This window comes from Coregonus lavaretus (genome assembly GCF_964263955.1).
Source record: "Coregonus lavaretus genome assembly, chromosome: 29".
Classification (NCBI taxonomy): Eukaryota; Metazoa; Chordata; class Actinopteri; order Salmoniformes; family Salmonidae; genus Coregonus; species Coregonus lavaretus.
This window is the reverse complement of record NC_140016.1, coordinates 665,101-685,451: the sequence shown is the minus strand read 5'-3', so window position 1 is coordinate 685,451 and position 20,351 is coordinate 665,101. Positions and strand designations below refer to the sequence as shown.

General features: G+C 46.6%; 1 protein-coding gene across 5 annotated transcripts in view; it reads right to left on the bottom strand.

The window, feature by feature from the left end:
• The window catches only part of ctnna1 (catenin (cadherin-associated protein), alpha 1), a 216,551-nt gene extending 196,408 nt beyond the window's left edge, over window positions 1–20,143 (bottom strand). For 2 of the 5 annotated variants that reach the window (XR_014610225.1, XM_084147309.1), the window contains exons 1-3: window positions 19,821–20,120; window positions 11,982–12,099; window positions 11,003–11,198 (exon numbers count right to left, since the gene is read on the bottom strand). Coding sequence is in view for 4 of the 5 variants with exons in the window: in XM_084147309.1 (XP_084003435.1) it covers window positions 11,003–11,198; window positions 11,982–12,086 (301 nt within the window). In the remaining variant the exon portion in view is untranslated. Of the gene's footprint in view, window positions 1–11,002; window positions 11,199–11,981; window positions 12,100–19,820 lie in introns of all 5 variants that reach the window. The other 3 variants (XM_084147311.1, XM_084147310.1, XM_084147312.1) reach the window with 3 other exon arrangements.
• Between the last annotated feature and the right edge of the window lie 208 nt (window positions 20,144–20,351).

The following is a 20,351-nucleotide window of genomic DNA, read 5'->3' as shown; positions in this document are numbered from 1 at the left end:
GTTTCACAGATCACAGAACTATATCAGGGGGTCATTTCTCAGGCAGAAATTTAGATAAAAAATAATGAAATCCTGTTCCCCAAACAAGTGCAAGAACCACAGAGTCAAGAATAGGTTAAATATACAAATAAAATCAATTAAAAACAATAGCACATCAACATAAAAACAAAGCTGGAGCCTGAGGACAGTGTGTCCAAAAGCACATCACTATTAATCATAAAACACCAAGTTATTTGAAAATTCTGAGGACAAAGAACAAACACACAATGCCTCAGTGATTCACAGAAGCATATCACAGTGTCTCATGCAGCACTTTAAGTGGGGTTGCATAGTTGGACTCCTGATACCTGGCATCTTTTAGCTTTCACCAGCGCCAATATCAGGCGTCACATCCTGAGTGGCAGCCAACTTCAGGATGTGATTCAAGTGCTTGTGCGTGAGCCTTGAGTGCAGCTTTGTTTTATTTATGCTCATTACAGAGAAAACTTGCTCACAAAGATATGTGGTTCCAAACATGCACAACAGTTTTGCAGCGAGGGCTGTCAAGTTGGGGTAACCTGGCAAGAGATTCTGATAAAATGTGTCCAAGCCAGCTGCTGCAAATTTGCCCTTCAAATCCGAGTCACACCGCAAGTCTATTATTTCAAGTTGGATGCTGACGGGCAGATCAGAGGGATTCACGGTGAATGGCGAGCAAAAAACGTTGTAGTCTTTCTCCAGTTCACCAAAAATCTGAAAGCGTTGCTCAAACTCCCGTAACAGTCCTGTTATTTTATCTTTGAACCGCTTCATGTCTGCCACATGTTGGGTCGCGCACACGTTTTTCAGACAGGGGAAGTGAGCTGCATCACCACCGGCGAGTTGCGTCTCCCACAATGACAGCTTCAACTTGAAAGAACGTATGCTGTCATAATACTGCGTGACAAATTTGTTGCGACCTTGCAGCTGTTTGTTCAAGTTATTCAGGTGCTCTGTAACATCCACCATAAATGCAAGGTCCTGCATCCATTCTGCGGAATGAAATTCTAACACTGGTTTGCCCTTTTCTTCCATGAACTGTTCAATTTCTTCTCGTAAATCAAAGAAACGCCTCAGCACAGCACCTCGGCTTAACCATCTTACCTCAGTGTGGTATGGCAGGCCATAGATGTGGTCTTTCTCTCTGAGAAGGCTGTCAAACTGACGGTGATTCAGGCTTCTGGATCGGATGAAATTAACAGTTTGGATGACCACCTTCATGACGTTATCCATCTTTAATGACTTGCAACACAAAGCCTCCTGGTGCAAAATACAGTGAAAAGTCCAAAAATCACATCCTCCATTTGCAGATTGCACTCTCTATAAACTTTGTCACAACGCCTGCTTTTTTCCCGATCATTGAGGGCCCACCATCTGTAGCCAGGCTGACAGCGTGGGACCAGTCCACTCCGACCCTGTCCAGCGCGCCGACGAGTGCTGTGAAAATATCAGCTGCTGTCGTTGTATCTGTCATCGGCACCAACTCCAAACTCCTCGGTGACGGTCAATGTGTCATCAACTCCGCTGATGAAAATGGCCAGTTGTGCAACATCTGTAATGTCCGTGCTTTCATCAATTGCAACCGAAAACGCAATAAATGACTTTACTTTTTGCTTCAACTGGCTGTCCAAATCCACTGAAAGACCGGAAAACCTGTCTGCAACTGTGTTTCTTGTCAGGCTGATATTTACAAAAGCCTGGCGCTTTTCAGGGCACACAATCTCCGCTGCCTTCATCATGCATGCTTTTACAAATTCACCCTCACTAAATGGTTTTGAAGCCTCTGCGATTTCATTAGCAATGAGGTAGCTAGCTTTCACTGCAGCGTCACTGATGTCTCGGCTGTGAGTAAACACAGACTGCTGTTTCTTCAGACCCGCCAACAGTTCATTCACCTTCTCTCATCTCCGCTGTCCTTGAAAGTTGTCATATTTGTCGGCATGAAGACTCACATAGTGGCGACAAAGGTTATATTCTTTCAGCACTGCAACATGCTGTTAACACACCAAACATACAGCTTTCCCATTCAATTCCATGAATAAATAGAAGGATGACAATTTTTCTTGGAACACTCTGCGTCCACTTTTCTCTTTTTTGACAGAGACATATTGGGGCAATGAGGGTGCCAAAGCAAAGCACATCATGTTAAAAGTAGAAGCCGTAACAAATATCGCGGGCAAAACAAAGTAGCTCATACGGACTGGCTGCACTTGCTTGACCTACTTGCTCTGCCCCGGCATAAACAGTTTGCTTGCTTAACACAATTGCTATTGCGCCATCCAGTGGACGCAATTGGAACAGCAGTTTCTTTTATTGAAAAACTGCAGCACATTTTTATACTTTACAAAATCATCTCGCGGGCCGGATTAAACCCGTTTTTGCGGGCCTGATCCGGGCCGGACATTTGACACCCCTGGTCTAGGAGCTACAATGGTTCAGCAGTAAAGTGGTAGGTCACACAAGCTCACAGAACGGGATCGCCGAGTGCTGAAGCGCGCAAAGATGTTCTGTCCACGGCTGCAACACTCACTACCGAGTTCCAAACTGCCTCTGGAAGCAACGTCAGCACAAGAACTGTTCGTCGGGAGCTTCATGAAATTGATTTCCTTGGCCGAGCAGCCGCACACAAGCCTAAGATCACCATGTGCAATGCCAAGGGTCGGCTGGAGTGGTGTAAAGCTCGCCGCCATTGGGCTCTGGAAAAACGTTCTCAGGAGTGATGAATAACGCTTCACCATCTGGCAGTCCGACGGACGTATCTGTGTTTGGCGGATGCCAAGAGGACGCTACCTGCCCGAATGCAGTGCCAACTAAAGTTTGGTGGAGGAGGAATAATGGTCTGGGGCTGTTTTTCAAGGTTCGGGCTAGCCCCTTAGTTGCAAGTGAAGGGAAATCTTAACGCTACAGCATACAATGACATTCTAGACGATACTGTGCTTCCAACTTTTGGAGAAGGCCCTTTCCTGTTTCAGTATGACAAACCACAGCAGCAGAGAGAGACTAGCTATAGTTCCAGCAGCAGAGCGAGACTAGCTATAGTTCCAGCAGCAGAGAGAGAGACTAGCTATAGTTCCAGCAGCAGAGAGAGAGACTAGCTATAGTTACAACAGCAGAGAGAGACACTAGCTATAGTTCCAGCAGCAGAGAGAGACTAGCTATAGTTCCAGCAGCAGAGAGAGACTAGCTATAGTTCCAGCAGCAGAGAGAGAGAGAGACTAGCTATAGTTCCAGCAGCAGAGAGAGAGAGAGAGACTAGCTATAGTTCCAGCAGCAGAGAGAGACTAGCTATAGTTCCAGCAGCAGAGAGAGGCACTAGCTATAGTTCCAGCAGCAGAGAGAGACTAGCTATAGTTCCAGCAGCAGAGAGAGACTAGCTATAGTTCCAGCAGCAGAGAGAGAGAGAGAGACTAGCTATAGTTCCAGCAGCAGAGAGAGAGACTGGCTATAGTTCCAGCAGCAGAGAGAGACTAGCTATAGTTACAGCAGCAGAGAGAGACTAGCTATAGTTACAGCAGCAGAGAGAGAGACTAGCTATAGTTACAGCAGAGAGAGACTAGCTATAGTTACAGCAGCAGAGAGAGAGACTAGCTATAGTTCCAGCAGCAGAGAGAGAGACTAGCTATAGTTACAGCAGCAGAGAGAGACTAGCTATAGTTACAGCAGCAGAGAGAGACTAGCTATAGTTCCAGCAGCAGAGAGAGAGACTAGCTATAGTTCCAGCAGCAGAGAGAGAGACTAGCTATAGTTCCAGCAGCAGAGAGAGAGACTAGCTATAGTTCCAGCAGCAGAGAGACTAGCTATAGTTACAGCAGCAGAGAGACTAGCTATAGTTACAGCAGCAGAGAGAGAGACTAGCTATAGTTCCAGCAGCAGAGAGAGAGACTAGCTATAGTTACAGCAGCAGAGAGAGACTAGCTATAGTTCCAGCAGCAGAGAGAGAGACTAGCTATAGTTACAGCAGCAGAGAGAGACTAGCTATAGTTCCAGCAGCAGAGAGAGACTAGCTATAGTTCCAGCAGCAGAGAGAGAGACTAGCTATAGTTCCAGCAGCAGAGAGAGACTAGCTATAGTTCCAGCAGCAGAGAGACTGGCTATAGTTCCAGCAGCAGAGAGAGAGACTAGCTATAGTTCCAGCAGCAGAGAGAGAGACTAGCTATAGTTACAGCAGCAGAGAGAGGGACTAGCTATAGTTACAGCAGCAGAGAGAGACTAGCTATAGTTCCAGCAGCAGAGAGAGAGACTAGCTATAGTTCCAGCAGCAGAGAGAGAGACTAGCTATAGTTACAGCAGCAGAGAGACTAGCTATAGTTACAGCATCAGAGAGAAACTAGCTATAGTTCCAGCAGCAGAGAGAGGCACTAGCTATAGTTACAGCAGCAGAGAGAGACTAGCTATAGTTCCAGCAGCAGAGACTAGCTATAGTTCCAGCAGCAGAGAGAGAGACTAGCTATAGTTCCAGCAGCAGAGAGAGACTAGCTATAGTTACAGCAGCAGAGAGACTAGCTATAGTTACAGCAGCAGAGAGAGACTAGCTATAGTTCCAGCAGCAGAGAGAGAGACTAGCTATAGTTCCAGCAGCAGAGAGAGACTAGCTATAGTTACAGCAGCAGAGAGACTAGCTATAGTTACAGCAGCAGAGAGACTAGCTATAGTTACAGCAGCAGAGAGAGAGACTAGCTATAGTTCCAGCAGCAGAGAGAGAGACTAGCTATAGTTCCAGCAGCAGAGAGAGGCACTAGCTATAGTTCCAGCAGCAGAGAGAGACTAGCTATAGTTCCAGCAGCAGAGAGATCCACTAGCTATAGTTCCAGCAGCAGAGAGAGACTAGCTATAGTTCCAGCAGCAGAGAGAGGCACTAGCTATAGTTACAGCAGCAGAGAGAGACTAGCTATAGTTCCAGCAGCAGAGAGACTAGCTATAGTTCCAGCAGCAGAGAGAGAGACTGGCTATAGTTCCAGCAGCAGAGAGAGACTAGCTATAGTTACAGCAGCAGAGAGAGAGACTGGCTATAGTTACAGCAGCAGAGAGAGAGACTAGCTATAGTTCCAGCAGCAGAGAGAGAGACTAGCTATAGTTACAGCAGCAGAGAGACTAGCTATAGTTACAGCAGCAGAGAGACTAGCTATAGTTACAGCAGCAGAGAGAGAGACTGGCTATAGTTACAGAAGCAGAGAGAGAGACTAGCTATAGTTCCAGCAGCAGAGAGAGAGACTGGCTATAGTTCCAGCAGCAGAGAGAGACTAGCTATAGTTACAGCAGCAGAGAGAGAGACTAGCTATAGTTACAGCAGCAGAGAGAGACTAGCTATAGTTCCAGCAGAGAGAGAGACTAGCTATAGTTCCAGCAGCAGAGAGAGAGACTAGCTATAGTTACAGCAGCAGAGAGAGACTAGCTATAGTTCCAGCAGAGAGAGAGACTAGCTATAGTTACAGCAGCAGAGAGAGAGACTAGCTATAGTTACCGCAGCAGAGAGAGACTAGCTATAGTTACAGCAGCAGAGAGAGAGACTAGCTATAGTTACAGCAGCAGAGAGAGACTAGCTATAGTTACAGCAGCAGAGAGAGACTAGCTATAGTTCCAGCAGCAGAGAGAGAGACTAGCTATAGTTCCAGCAGCAGAGAGAGAGACTAGCTATAGTTCCAGCAGCAGAGAGAGACTAGCTATAGTTACAGCAGCAGAGAGAGACTAGCTATAGTTCCAGCAGCAGAGAGACTAGCTATAGTTACAGCAGAGAGAGACTAGCTATAGTTACAGCAGCAGAGAGACTAGCTATAGTTACAGCAGCAGAGAGAGACTAGCTATAGTTCCAGCAGCAGAGAGAGACTAGCTATAGTTCCAGCAGCAGAGAGAGACTAGCTATAGTTCCAGCAGCAGAGAGAGACTAGCTATAGTTCCAGCAGCAGAGAGAGACTAGCTATAGTTCCAGCAGCAGAGAGAGACTAGCTATAGTTCCAGCAGCAGAGAGAGAGACTAGCTATAGTTCCAGCAGCAGAGAGAGAGACTAGCTATAGTTCCAGCAGCAGAGAGAGAGACTAGCTATAGTTCCAGCAGCAGAGAGAGACTAGCTATAGTTCCAACAGCAGAGAGACTAGCTATAGTTACAGCAGCAGAGAGAGACTAGCTATAGTTACAGCAGAGAGAGACTAGCTATAGTTACAGCAGCAGAGAGACTAGCTATAGTTACAGCAGCAGAGAGACTAGCTATAGTTCCAGCAGCAGAGAGAGACTAGCTATAGTTACAGCAGCAGAGAGAGACTAGCTATAGTTCCAGCAGCAGAGAGAGACTAGCTATAGTTACAGCAGCAGAGAGAGACTAGCTATAGTTACAGCAGCAGAGAGAGACTAGCTATAGTTCCAGCAGCAGAGAGAGAGACTAGCTATAGTTCCAGCAGCAGAGAGAGACTAGCTATAGTTCCAGCAGCAGAGAGAGACTAGCTATAGTTCCAGCAGCAGAGAGACTAGCTATAGTTCCAGCAGCAGAGAGACTAGCTATAGTTCCAGCAGCAGAGAGACTAGCTATAGTTACAGCAGCAGAGAGAGACTAGCTATAGTTCCAGCAGCAGAGAGAGACTAGCTATAGTTACAGCAGCAGAGAGAGACTAGCTATAGTTACAGCAGCAGAGAGAGACTAGCTATAGTTACAGCAGCAGAGAGAGACTAGCTATAGTTACAGCAGAGAGAGACTAGCTATAGTTACAGCAGCAGAGAGACTAGCTATAGTTCCAGCAGCAGAGAGAGACTAGCTATAGTTCCAGCAGCAGAGAGAGACTAGCTATAGTTCCAGCAGCAGAGAGAGACTAGCTATAGTTCCAGCAGCAGAGAGAGACTAGCTATAGTTCCAGCAGCAGAGAGAGACTAGCTATAGTTACAGCAGCAGAGAGAGACTAGCTATAGTTCCAGCAGCAGAGAGAGACTAGCTATAGTTCCAGCAGCAGAGAGAGAGACTAGCTATAGTTCCAGCAGCAGAGAGAGACTAGCTATAGTTCCAGCAGCAGAGAGAGACTAGCTATAGTTACAGCAGCAGAGAGACTAGCTATAGTTACAGCAGCAGAGAGACTAGCTATAGTTACAGCAGCAGAGAGAGACTAGCTATAGTTCCAGCAGCAGAGAGAGACTAGCTATAGTTACAGCAGGGGAGAGCAGATGGACTTGCTACAGTTATAGCGTGGGAGAGGGGGGTAGTAGTGGGAGGGGGAGTCAGGATTGGAAGAGAAGCGCTGAAGAGCTGCTGTCACAAGACAAATTATGATTTCATTTGATGGTAGCTTTCTGACACTGTCATCTTGGCAGGCATTACATTTAATTTTAAACAGAATCTGAGTCAGTTAGGTCCCACCAGGCAGGTGAAGAATACAGACATTTAAATACGTATGAGATCATCAGACATCTGCAGTGCTCTTCTCCTCCCTCTTTCCCTCCCTCCATCCATCCATCCATCTCTCCTTCAATGCATGAGTTCTGCTATGCTCTTTCGTCATTTCCTTGGTAACAGTCAGTGTGGGCAAACTAGAAAATAGAAACATCCCAGATAGCGGAACAGAGACTAGAAACATCCCATATAGCGGAACAGAGACTAGAAAATAGAAACATCCCAGATAGCGGAACAGAGACTAGAAACATCCCAGATAGTGGAACAGAGACTAGAAACATCCCAGATAGTGGAACAGAGACTAGAAACATCCCAGATAGTGGAACAGAGACTAGAAACATCCCAGATAGTGGAACAGAGACTAGAAACATCCCAGATAGCGGAACAGAGACTAGAAAATAGAAACATCCCAGATAGCGGAACAGAGACTAGAAAATAGAAACATCCCAGATAGCGGAACAGAGTGGAGAACAGTCACTACAAGCTGTTCACTAACAGCCGTGCCAATCCCCATTTAGCCCTGTAGTGAGCTCACTACATACCTAGGATTAGGAACCAAACCCCACCCCACTAATGATTCATCCTGAATGTTGTGCCATGCTAATCCCCATGCCTCCACAAAGACCCTGCTCTCTCTGCATATGTACACCACATGACCAACAGTATGTGGACGCCTGCTCGTCCAACATCTCATTCCAAAATCATGGCCATTAATATGAAGTTGGTCCCCTCTTTGCTGCTATAACAGCCTCCACTCTTCTGGGAAGGCTTTCCACTAGATGTAGGGAGAACGCTTATTTTATGGCTTATAAAAGTGTTGACATTGCTGAATAACAATTTAAACATGAACTTACTCAAAAACAGCAGCGCTCCGCCGTATTCGTTGAGTCTCTCTCTAGTCATGATTTCTTTTTAATTTTAATTTTTTGAAATCTCACAGTATCGACTTTCCTGTTCGTTCTAGGCTTGCTTTTACAGTCTATGGCTCAAGGAAACTGTGGAGGCATTCAAACCTTTAGCCACATATAATGGTTCCAAATGGGAACACTGCCTTCCCAGCGCTAGGGCTGCTGATAATAATAGCAAGGCGTTGGGTTTTTTACAGAAATGTTTGGTGATCGACTACGAATGCCTTTTTTTACTAGCTATGAAACAAAAAACGGCAGAAATACTTTGAAAACAGCTACTGCGGAGCCCTGACCACCAGCCAACATGGCTGGTGAAATAGACATCTTAACCGCCAACATCTACCTGAATTTTGCTTCTATCCTGCACAGCTTAGCCAATGTTCGCAAACCATGACGAAAAAAATAACATTCAAATCGCTAATTAGACCGCGTGTCTGTGTCTTGCTGCATTCCACCTCTGGGCAGCCGAGCATGTATCCGGACCGGTGAAAAGAGTGAAAATGGGCGAGATGGTTTTGCGTCGTCCCGGTGCCACAGTTATGCCGATATCGTGGCAAGCGTAAATAGCTGCATGCAACTCAGCAGCTAAGAACATAAAATCACTAGACTGCCTGTTTGTGTGGTGCTTATGTTGGCAATAGTGACAAAGTAACGTATTTTGTGTAAAACATGTAGCCTACTCCTCCTGAAAAACATGAAATCAGGCTTATGCTTACGGAGGCATGGAATGCAATAGAACGGTTTTTGTGTACAACATGAAGTTTGTGGGCTACACCAGTGACCAGACAAAGGTGATCAAGGAGGGGGGAGCGGAGCACTCAGCACAGCAGCAAGGTAGTGGGAATGTGGTTAAGAGCGTTGTGACAGTAACCGAAAGGTCGCTGGTTCTAATCCCCGAGCCGACTAGGTGAAAATTCTGTCGATGTGCCCTTGAGCAAGGCACTTAACCCTAATTGCTCCTGTAAGTCGCTCTGGATAAGAGCGTCTGCTAAATGACTAAAATGTCAACGTAAAACAAGCCATTGAGAAATGAGGAGCATCTTGACAGGGTTAAAACCTCTCCATTAACCTGCCAGAGAGGAAAACCACTCTGTTGCTACTAGGGAGTACTGAGATTTAACAACAGGGTAAAAAGAATGGGGTGATGACGCACAAGGCCGCAGCCCACTAGACTGAGATAACAGGGGTTTTCTGCCATTGAAATCCTTGGGTCGGCCTTTAAAACTGAAAAAAATACCGTAATTTTCGGACTATAAGCCGCGCCTTTTCCCCCATTTTTCGACATTGCGGCTTATATAACGGTGCGGCTAATCTATGGATTTTTACAGCTAACGGCCACTAGAAGACCTCCTAAATCTATGGATTTTACAGGTTACAGTCCACCAACTTTAACTCTATGGGCTCTATGACCGGTCCGCGCCCCCCCACCTTTAAGCGGCGGGCTCCAGCAGGAAAAGCTGGAGGCCGGAAAAGAGTGAGACAGGTAGCGCGCAAAAGTAAAAGTGGAACCGAGAGTGGTACGAGAGACAGAACGAGAGACAGAACGAGAGCAAGACAGACAGACATTACGAGAGCGAGACAGTGTCTCTTTCCCGACAATCCCCTCTGTGCACGAACCCTTACATATGGTAATTAAACATTAAAACACCTGCGGCTTATAGTCCAGTGCGGCTTATATATGTACACATCATTCAATATCATTCAATTTAGCTGCTGCGGCTTATACTCCGGTGCGCCTTATAGTGCGGAAAATACGGTAATAATATCTCAGCTCCAGAATATAGAATCACAGAAAATTGAATTTAAAACTGCAACATTTTCTCTCAGCTGAATGGCAAAATGTGTAGAATTGAAAGAAATTAGCTTTAAAACTGCAAAAATATATCTCGGCTCCATGGAGAAATGTATAGAAAGCCCCTTTTTCATCCAGAAAAACCTTGACACTCTCCTCCTCCTCCCATACGGGGTACGAGAGAATGAAAGACAGCAGGGCAGAGTACAATGGAAGATCTGACAAAAAGGAAAGCAGTGGTTCAATCCATGGAAGCAATTTGAATAAATTCAGAGGGGGCTTCATAGGGCACCAAACTGAATAAATGTTTCCTTGAAGTACAGGCAGAAATACAAGGCCAAATTATCCATTAGGCAAATCATATGATAATTTCAGAAATTCTGCATTTCCACTTGAACTAGACAAAGTGGGCCCTTCAAACAACAGGTTTTCAATTAATAGGTTTGCTAAAGGGGGGGTGGCAGCAAGTGTAGCCTAATAACAGATAGAGAAACTGAAAAGGGAAGGAAGGAACTTGAGAAAATGGCACAAAAACATCCACCGGTTTGTAGTTTACCTATGCCAGTGGTCCCCAACCCTGGTCCTCCGGTGCACCCCAACAGTACACATCTTCATTGTAACCCTGGACAAGCACACCCGATTCAACTCGTCAACTAAAATCATCAAGCCCTAAAATTAGTTGAATGATATGCGTTTGTCAAGGGCTTCAACAAAACTGTACTTGTTGGGGGGTACATCGAGGACCAGGGTTGGGAAACACTGGCCTATGCTTCTCATGAAAAGGGGTTTTTGCGTGAGTCAAGTCTATATAGCAACTGTACCTGACCTGTAGACATCCATGTGGATGACGTACAGGCCTACTCATCGATAAAAAAGTGAAAAGGGGTTTCAAGGCCTGCGGTAGGTTAACGGTACCTTGCTTGCGGACATCCTCCACGGCAGCAGTGAGCTCGTCCTTGAGGAACTGGCTCTCCTTGGCGATCTTCTCTCCTTTATCCAGGAAGTTCAAGGTGGCGGTCTCCACCGAGGCGGCCAATACATGGGCCTTCTTAGAGCGTCCCTTCTTCTTATTGGACGGCCCCTTGTTGCTGGAGTTCACCAGGGTCGTGACCTTTAGGAGCAGGACGAGAGGTCAAATGTCTTGAGGGGGTGAGACGCCTAACACTGCTTCTGAAAGTCACTGACTCTACAGCTAAAGATAAATAAAAATGTCTACAGCCACAGCTAGCCAACTCGTCTTTGAGTCCATACTAAAACAGTAGAAGTAGCTAGTGTCGTTCAAGCCTTTAGGGCTAGATAGATGTGCCCTTGAGCAAGGCACTTAACCCTAATTGCTCCTGTAAGTCGCTCTGGATAAGAAGCGTCTGCTAAAATGATTAAAATGTAATACCAATGTACCAATCAAAACCATCATGAATGCATGACCACCAGTTCTAAAATAAATCATATAGTCTACCAGTAGGCTTACAGCATTTATGACCGACGTCATCATTTATCAAATTGACGTATTCTATGAAAATGCATGCCTTGCTCTCAAAATGTATGGTCGGGGATGCTAACTGGTGAGGGCCTTCATAGGAGACTGTTATTCACAATACCAACGTTTGACTAACGACGTGACACCAGGCCAAGTAGTATGGTGATACCACAGGGTTTAACGCGCAGCTGTCACGCGGGATATTCGATGAGGCACTCATTCTTATATGACATCACGATCTGAATTCTGATATTCTATTTGTACGATGCCCGTGGTAGGGACGCATTCTGTCTGCTCAGTCATTCATTTAGATCGTGATGTCATATTTTCAGATCGTAACAGTGAATATGGCCAAAGAATGACAAGTTTGCATCCCTGATATATTGTTTAAATGTGTGTGTGTATATATATTCTGACCTGCGTGACCAAGGGCTCCAGCAGCCTCTCCACAGCCAGGGTGCGGATCTCCAGGCTCTTTGGGTCCCATTTGAAGTTGATGTTGGCCGTGTTTATGGTTGTCATGTTCACTCTGTATCTGAGGAGGAGGAGAGGAGAGAGGGATGGTTACTGAGGAGGAGAGGAGGAGAGGGATGGTTACTGAGGAGGAGAGGAGAGAGGGATGGTTACTGAGGAGGAGAGGAGAGAGGGATGGTTACCGAGGAGGAGAGGAGAGAGGGATGGTTACCGAGGAGGAGAGGAGAGAGGGATGGTTACTGAGGAGGAGAGGAGAGAGGGATGGTTACTGAGGAGGAGAGGAGAGAGGGATGGTTACTGAGGAGGAGAGGAGGAGAGGGATGGTTACTGAGGAGGAGAGGGATGGTTACTGAGGAGGAGAGGAGGAGAGGGATGGTTACTGAGGAGGAGGAGAGGGATGGTTACTGAGGAGGAGAGGAGAGAGGGATGGTTACTGAGGAGGAGAGGAGAGAGGGATGGTTACTGAGGAGGAGAGGGATGGTTACTGAGGAGGAGAGGAGGAGAGGGATGGTTACTGAGGAGGAGAGGAGGAGAGGGATGGTTACTGAGGAGGAGAGGAGGAGAGGGATGGTTACTGAGGAGGAGAGGGATGGTTACTGAGGAGGAGAGGGATGGTTACTGAGGAGGAGAGGGATGGTTACTGAGGAGGAGAGGGATGGTTACTGAGGAGGAGAGGAGGAGAGGGATGGTTACTGAGGAGGAGAGGAGAGAGGGATGGTTACTGAGGAGGAGAGGAGAGAGGGATGGTTACTGAGGAGGAGAGGAGAGAGGGATGGTTACTGAGGAGGAGAGGAGAGAGGGATGGTTACTGAGGAGGAGAGGGATGGTTACTGAGGAGGAGAGGGATGGTTACTGAGGAGGAGAGGGATGGTTACTGAGGAGGAGAGGAGAGAGGGATGGTTACTGAGGAGGAGAGGGATGGTTACTGAGGAGGAGAGGAGGAGAGGGATGGTTACTGAGGAGGAGAGGGATGGTTACTGAGGAGGAGAGGAGGAGAGGGATGGTTACTGAGGAGGAGAGGAGGAGAGGGATGGTTACTGAGGAGGAGAGGGATGGTTACTGAGGAGGAGAGGGATGGTTACTGAGGAGGAGAGGAGGAGAGGGATGGTTACTGAGGAGGAGAGGAGGAGAGGGATGGTTACTGAGGAGGAGAGGGATGGTTACTGAGGAGGAGAGGAGGAGAGGGATGGTTACTGAGGAGGAGAGGGATGGTTACTGAGGAGGAGAGGGATGGTTACTGAGGAGGAGAGGGATGGTTACTGAGGAGGAGAGGGATGGTTACTGAGGAGGAGAGGAGGAGAGGGATGGTTACTGAGGAGGAGAGGAGAGAGGGATGGTTACTGAGGAGGAGAGGAGAGAGGGATGGTTACTGAGGAGGAGAGGAGAGAGGGATGGTTACTGAGGAGGAGAGGGATGGTTACTGAGGAGGAGAGGGATGGTTACTGAGGAGGAGAGGGATGGTTACTGAGGAGGAGAGGGATGGTTACTGAGGAGGAGAGGGATGGTTACTGAGGAGGAGAGGGATGGTTACTGAGGAGGAGAGGAGAGAGGGATGGTTACTGAGGAGGAGAGGAGAGAGGGATGGTTACTGAGGAGGAGAGGAGAGAGGGATGGTTACTGAGGAGGAGAGGAGAGAGGGATGGTTACTGAGGAGGAGAGGAGAGAGGGATGGTTACTGAGGAGGAGAGGAGGAGAGGGATGGTTACTGAGGAGGAGAGGAGGAGAGGGATGGTTACTGAGGAGGAGAGGAGGAGAGGGATGGTTACCGAGGAGGAGAGGAGAGAGGGATGGTTACCGAGGAGGAGAGGAGAGAGGGATGGTTACCGAGGAGGAGAGGAGAGAGGGATGGTTACTGAGGAGGAGAGGAGAGAGGGATGGTTACTGAGGAGGAGAGGAGAGAGGGATGGTTACTGAGGAGGAGAGGAGAGAGGGATGGTTACTGAGGAGGAGAGGAGAGAGGGATGGTTACTGAGGAGGAGAGGAGGAGAGGGATGGTTACTGAGGAGGAGAGGAGAGAGGGATGGTTACTGAGGAGGAGAGGGATGGTTAATGAGGAGGAGAGGAGAGAGGGATGGTTACTGAGGAGGAGAGGAGAGAGGGATGGTTACTGAGGAGGAGAGGAGAGAGGGATGGTTACTGAGGAGGAGAGGAGAGAGGGATGGTTACTGAGGAGGAGAGGAGGAGAGGGACGGTTACTGTGGAGGAGAGGAGGAGAGGGACGGTTACTGAGGAGGAGAGGGATGGTTACCGAGGAGGAGAGGAGAGAGGGATGGTTACCGAGGAGGAGAGGAGGAGAGGGATGGTTACTGAGGAGGAGAGGGATGGTTACCGAGGAGGAGAGGGATGGTTACCGAGGAGGAGAGGGATGGTTACCGAGGAGGAGAGGGATGGTTACTGAGGAGGAGAGGGATGGTTACTGAGGAGGAGAGGAGAGGGATGGTTACTGAGGAGGAGAGGAGAGAGGGATGGTTACTGAGGAGGAGAGAGGGATGGTTACTGAGGAGGAGAGGAGGAGAGGGATGGTTACTGAGGAGGAGAGGAGAGAGGGATGGTTACTGAGGAGGAGAGGAGGAGAGGGATGGTTACTGAGGAGGAGAGGGATGGTTACTGAGGAGGAGAGGAGAGAGGGATGGTTACTGAGGAGGAGAGGAGGAGAGGGGTGGTTACTGAGGAGGAGAGGGACGGTTACTGAGGAGGAGAGGAGGAGAGGGATGGTTACCGAGGAGGAGAGGGATGGTTACCGAGGAGGAGAGGAGAGAGGGATGGTTACCGAGGAGGAGAGGAGAGAGGGATGGTTACTGAGGAGGAGAGGAGAGAGGGATGGTTACTGAGGAGGAGAGGAGAGAGGGATGGTTACTGAGGAGGAGAGGAGAGAGGGATGGTTACTGAGGAGGAGAGGAGAGAGGGATGGTTACTGAGGAGGAGAGGAGAGAGGGATGGTTACTGAGGAGGAGAGGAGAGAGGGATGGTTACTGAGGAGGAGAGGAGAGAGGGATGGTTACTGAGGAGGAGAGGAGAGAGGGATGGTTACTGAGGAGGAGAGAGGGATGGTTACTGAGGAGAGAGGGATGGTGAGATTATGACAAAATGGATGCCTGGAGCTTGGCTGGGTCATTCATCATGACAACAACACAGCACACTTACCCCTGGAGGTACAACACATTTCAACTGACCTCTGACCTGTGTGCAGCATAGAACATTATTGGGCCATCTAGCCTAGATTAGGGCTACCTACCTACACACACATCATCATGAAAACTATAAGGCCTTACACTGCATTTAATCAAAAAAAAGCTGTGAAACCCATTGAAAAACATGTTTATTGAACTCAATCATGCTACACCGATCTGGGAAACCCTGCTGCAGCCCTGGCTAAACAAGAGCCACTGCAGCCCTGGGTGCTGCCCAAATGGCACCCTATTCCCTATGTAGTGCACTACTTTTGACCAAGGCCCACAGGAAGCTAGGCAAAAGCTGTGCACTATATAGGGAAAAGGGTGCTATTTGAGCAGTAACCATGGTGTCGTGACATTTGGTACAGTCCCCTTTATACATATGGATGCTCCCTCTTCAGAGGAGACAGGTCTCCCTCCATCACCTTTAGACAGACGGCCATAAGTGGAGCAGAGTAACATTGTGGCCCTTCTTCGATTTTCCTTTTCATGCAGCGACTGGCCTTGTATTGATTAGTCTTCACGCACTGAGTGGCAGGGACAATCAGGATGCCCCGAGGGCCGAGCAGGTCTGGACCCAGGACCCAGTCTGCCTGGCCTACACTGGGGGGGGGGGGGGGAGGTCTGGACCCAGGACCCTGTCTGCCTGGCCTACACTGGGGGGGGGGGGGGGGGGGGGGGGGGTCTGTGTCTCAAATGTAACCCCATTCCCTAAATAGTGTACTACTTTTTGACCAGGGTCCCATCTAGTAGGGTGTTCAATCAAGAACGCATTCTTTGACCAATGGGTAAAATAATATGTTAATTAACCTCTTAAGGATCTGACCCTTTTTTTCAATTTTCGCTTAAAATGACATACCCAAATCTAACTGCCTGTAGCTCAGGACCTGAAGCCAGGAGATGCATATTCTAGATACCATTTGAAAGGAAACACTTTGAAGTTTGTGGAAATGTGAAATTAATGTTGGAGAATATAATACATTAGATCTGGTAAAAGATCATACAAACAAACAAAAAACATGCGTTTTTTTTGTTCCATCATCTTTGAAATGCAAGAGAAAGTCCACAATATATAACATTGCAGTTTAGGCGCAATTTAGATTTTGGCCACTAGATGGAAGCAGTGTGTGTGCAAAGTTTTAGATTGATCCAGTGAAGCGTTGCAATACTGGACTATTTTGTATCAAGTCTGCCCAAATGTGCCAAATTGGTATATTTTCAAGTACAAAACTATAGAGAACATACAAAAATGATATGGTAATACAAAATGTAAGTTTACACACTCCCAGGAATGTCATACATGATGGATTATTAGCTTATTCACTAACTTTCACACATCTAGATGGCCGGGCGGGATGGGTGTGGAGCCAGAGACAGCAGGGGTTCAAACTGTAGAACCCAGTTCCTACATTTGAATATAAAAATTGATTTTATCAAACAAAACTATGCTAAATTTTTATCTCTGGGACCCTTAGGATGACAAATCAGAGAAAGATTACTGAACGTACGTACATTATTTTCATTTTACATTTTAGTCATTTAGCAGACACTCTTATCCAGAGCGACTTACAGTTAGTGAGTGCATACATTTTCATACTGACCCCGCGTGGGAATCGAACCCACAACCCTGGCGTTGCAAGCGCCATGCTCTACCAACTGAGCTACAGGGGGTCCTTCAGAGGTGAATGTATCAAACCAGTTGCTGTGATACGTCTTTTGTTGTTGTGCACTCTCCTCAAACTTTTTCACTGTAATAGCTACTGTAAATTGGACAGTGCAGTTAGATTAACAAGAATGTAAGCTTTCTGCCCATATAAGACATGTCTATGTCCTGGAAAGTTGGCTGTTATTTACAACAGTCATGCTAATCACATTAGAGCACGTTAGCGGTGTGCTATATGGCCAATTTATCACGGCTAAGGGCTGTGCGGAGGAGTAATTCTATCTGTAATAAAGCCCTTTTGTGGGGAAAAACTAATTCTGCTTGGCTGGGCCTGGCTCCCCTGTGGGTCGGCCTGGCTCCCAAGTGGGTGGGCCTATTCCCTCCCAGAACCAACCATGGCCCTGCCCAGTCATCTAAAATCCATAGATGAGGGCCTAATAAAATGTATTTCAATTGACTGATTTCCTTATATGAACAATAACTCATCAAAATCATAGAAATGTTTTCATGTTGCATTTATATTTTTGTTCAGTATAATTTGAGCGGTTAAAATACATTTGTCATACCTGTGGTATACGGTCGGATATACCACGGGTGTCAGCCAATCAGCATTCAGGGCTCGAACCACCCAGTTTATAATTAAGCAATAAGGCACGAGGGGGTGTGGTATATGGCCAATATACCACGACTAAGGGCTGTTCTTAAGCACGACGCAACGCGGAGTGCCTGGATACAGCCATTAGCCATGGTATATTGACTATATACGACAAACCCCAGAGGTGTCTTATTGCTATTATAAACTGGTTACCAACATAATTAGAGCAGTAAAAATACATGCTTTGTCATACCCGTGGTATACGGTCTGATATACCACGGCTGTCAGCCAATCAGCATTCAGGGCTCGAACCACCCAGTATATAATTGTGCATATAATCCTTCAAGAAAACCAATGGTCCGAACCTCCTGTCTCTATAATAATCAGTTCAAATGGTATTGGAGTTTTTATTACCCTTGTAGGGTGGCCAGCATTAGGGTGACTATATCAATGGAAGATATGAATGCATTTTATTTTATGGTATAAAAACGCTGAATTCTGCGTTCATGCGACCCAACGGATATGCATTGAGACAAGACATATATTTACATATTTTAGTAAATGCTTTTCATACTCATTCGAAATTCCTGTTTAAAAAAAAAAGATTTCCTACAAAAACATGTGCATTTACATTGACATTTTAGTCATTTAGCAGACGCTCTTATCCAGAGCGACTTACAGTTAAGTGAGTGCATATATTTTCATACTGGCCCCCCGTGGGAAACGAACCCACAACCCTGGCGTTGCAAACGCCATGCTCTACCAACTGAGCTACATCCCTGCCAGCCATTCCCTCCCCTACCCTGGACGACGCTGGGCCAATTGTGCGCCGCCCCATGGGTCTCCTGGTCGCGGCCGACAGAGTCTGGATACGAACCAGGATCTCTAGTGGCACAGCTAGCACTGCGATGCAGTGCCTTAGACCACTGTGCATCTCTGAACTGTCAACAGAGCACTGAGCATATACCAAGCATTTTATTTTCCAAGCCTTTTCAATTCAATTCAGTATGAAAATGTATGCACTCACTAACTGTAAGTCGCTCTGGATAAGAGTGTCTGCTAAATGACTAAAAAATTAAAAATAATTCAGCTCCTGTCATGCTAATTCTGCTTTTTGGGAAGGGGGGCAGTTCAGCTGGGTTTAGAGGGTGGGGTAGGGGGTAGGGGGGGTTTAGAGGGTGGGGTAGGGGGTAGGGGGGGTTTAGAGGGTGTGGTAGGGGGTAGGGGGGGTTTAGAGGGTGAGGTAGGGGGTCAGCTGGGTTTAGAGGGTGGGGTAGGGGGTAGGGGGGGTTTAGAGGGTGGGGTAGGGGGGGTTTAGAGGGTGGGGTAGGGGGTAGGGGGGGTTTAGAGGGTGGGGTAGGGAGTCATTAGTATGACAATGGCGAAATTTAGGCCAAACGCAGTCAAGAAAGAAAAATCTACAACCGAATCTATCCAAGTCAACTAGCTAGCTAGGCCTAAATAAATAACATGTAGATAGTGATAAATGGTAGGGTTATGATCATTTATTTCTGGTGGGCCTATTTATAGAAAACTGGCTATGTTTACAATATGATTGGAGAAGATGTCAGATTGAGAGAACGTATCATATTAGGTTGCTGTGAGATATCTAGTCGAGGATATGCGGACGGCAGCAGTCAAATGATTGAGCCGTAACTATTATTCCATTTAAAGAAATGGAAAATTACATTTTTTGTAAACTTTGGCAGTTCAGGCTAGGACCATCATTAAGGCACTGATTACAACGGATGGGTACACTCTCCCCACACAGGCTGGATGCGTTTGAACTGGGACGTTGGAATTGTTAGTTAGTTAACTAACAAGTCTTCACTTAACTAACTTACAAAACTAATACTATTTCCAGTTTGTCCTTACATCTGAGCTGGTTTTGCGATAATGACAAACATTTGGTGTTTGGCGACGATTTGGTTAGTTGGCTGTGACTAATTTAGCTAACTGTGGCTAACTTAGTTAGCTAACGAACGACGTCGTGACAAGTGGCCACATCGCACATCCCACGCAACTTCAAAAAGTTACTCCTATGACTGTTGAAGTTACCAACAACCATAACATAATTTAAAGTTGGTCAGTAAATGGACTAGTTAGTCAATAAACGTTAGTACAGTATTTTCAACACTGTTTACTAACTAGCCAGGTGTAACTAACGTTAGCTAGCACAATACTAGCGAGACTGACTGGAGAGACCCCGTACAATTGAGTTTCGTATTACGTTGAAACAATTAAAAAATAATAATTGTGACAAATAGTCAATGTAACGGACTAAAACGAGTAGACAACCAGCTACTTTTGTAACTAACGAAAAACAAACTTAAATCACGGTGAAAACTTACCGAAAGACAATACACTTGAAAACTTGTCCAGCTAAAAAAAAAACACCCCAAAATGGTGGAATGGAATCGGGAATTCGTCCAGTGATTCAAAGTTTTCCTCTTTCCCAACCAACGTTACTCCCTCGAGTTGTAGGGAAATCAAGCTTCGATACTTTATGGATGTTTTTTAGTAAACTATTGAAAAGGCACAGCATACGAGTGACGATGGATGTCGGAATACAAAAAGGATTCCGCAACTTTGATTGTGGTTTTCGGTCAAGAACGGTTCGCTGTTCCCGGAAGGGTGGATCAACAATAGGGGGGGTGTCAGTGTGCTGTTTCCTGAAGTCAAGGAATGGCAGACCCGGGAGGCTCTGACCGGACAAAAGCCTTATCAGGTGTTTAGGGCGGGGTGCTGAAACGGCAATGCTTTACCTTGTAAGGACCTAATGAGGATTTTCTAATGAAACCTACTGGAAGGAATTTCTTATCAGTTTAGCTGGAGTAGCTATCACATTTCCAGGGGGAAGGTTTGCGCAATTATTTAATTGA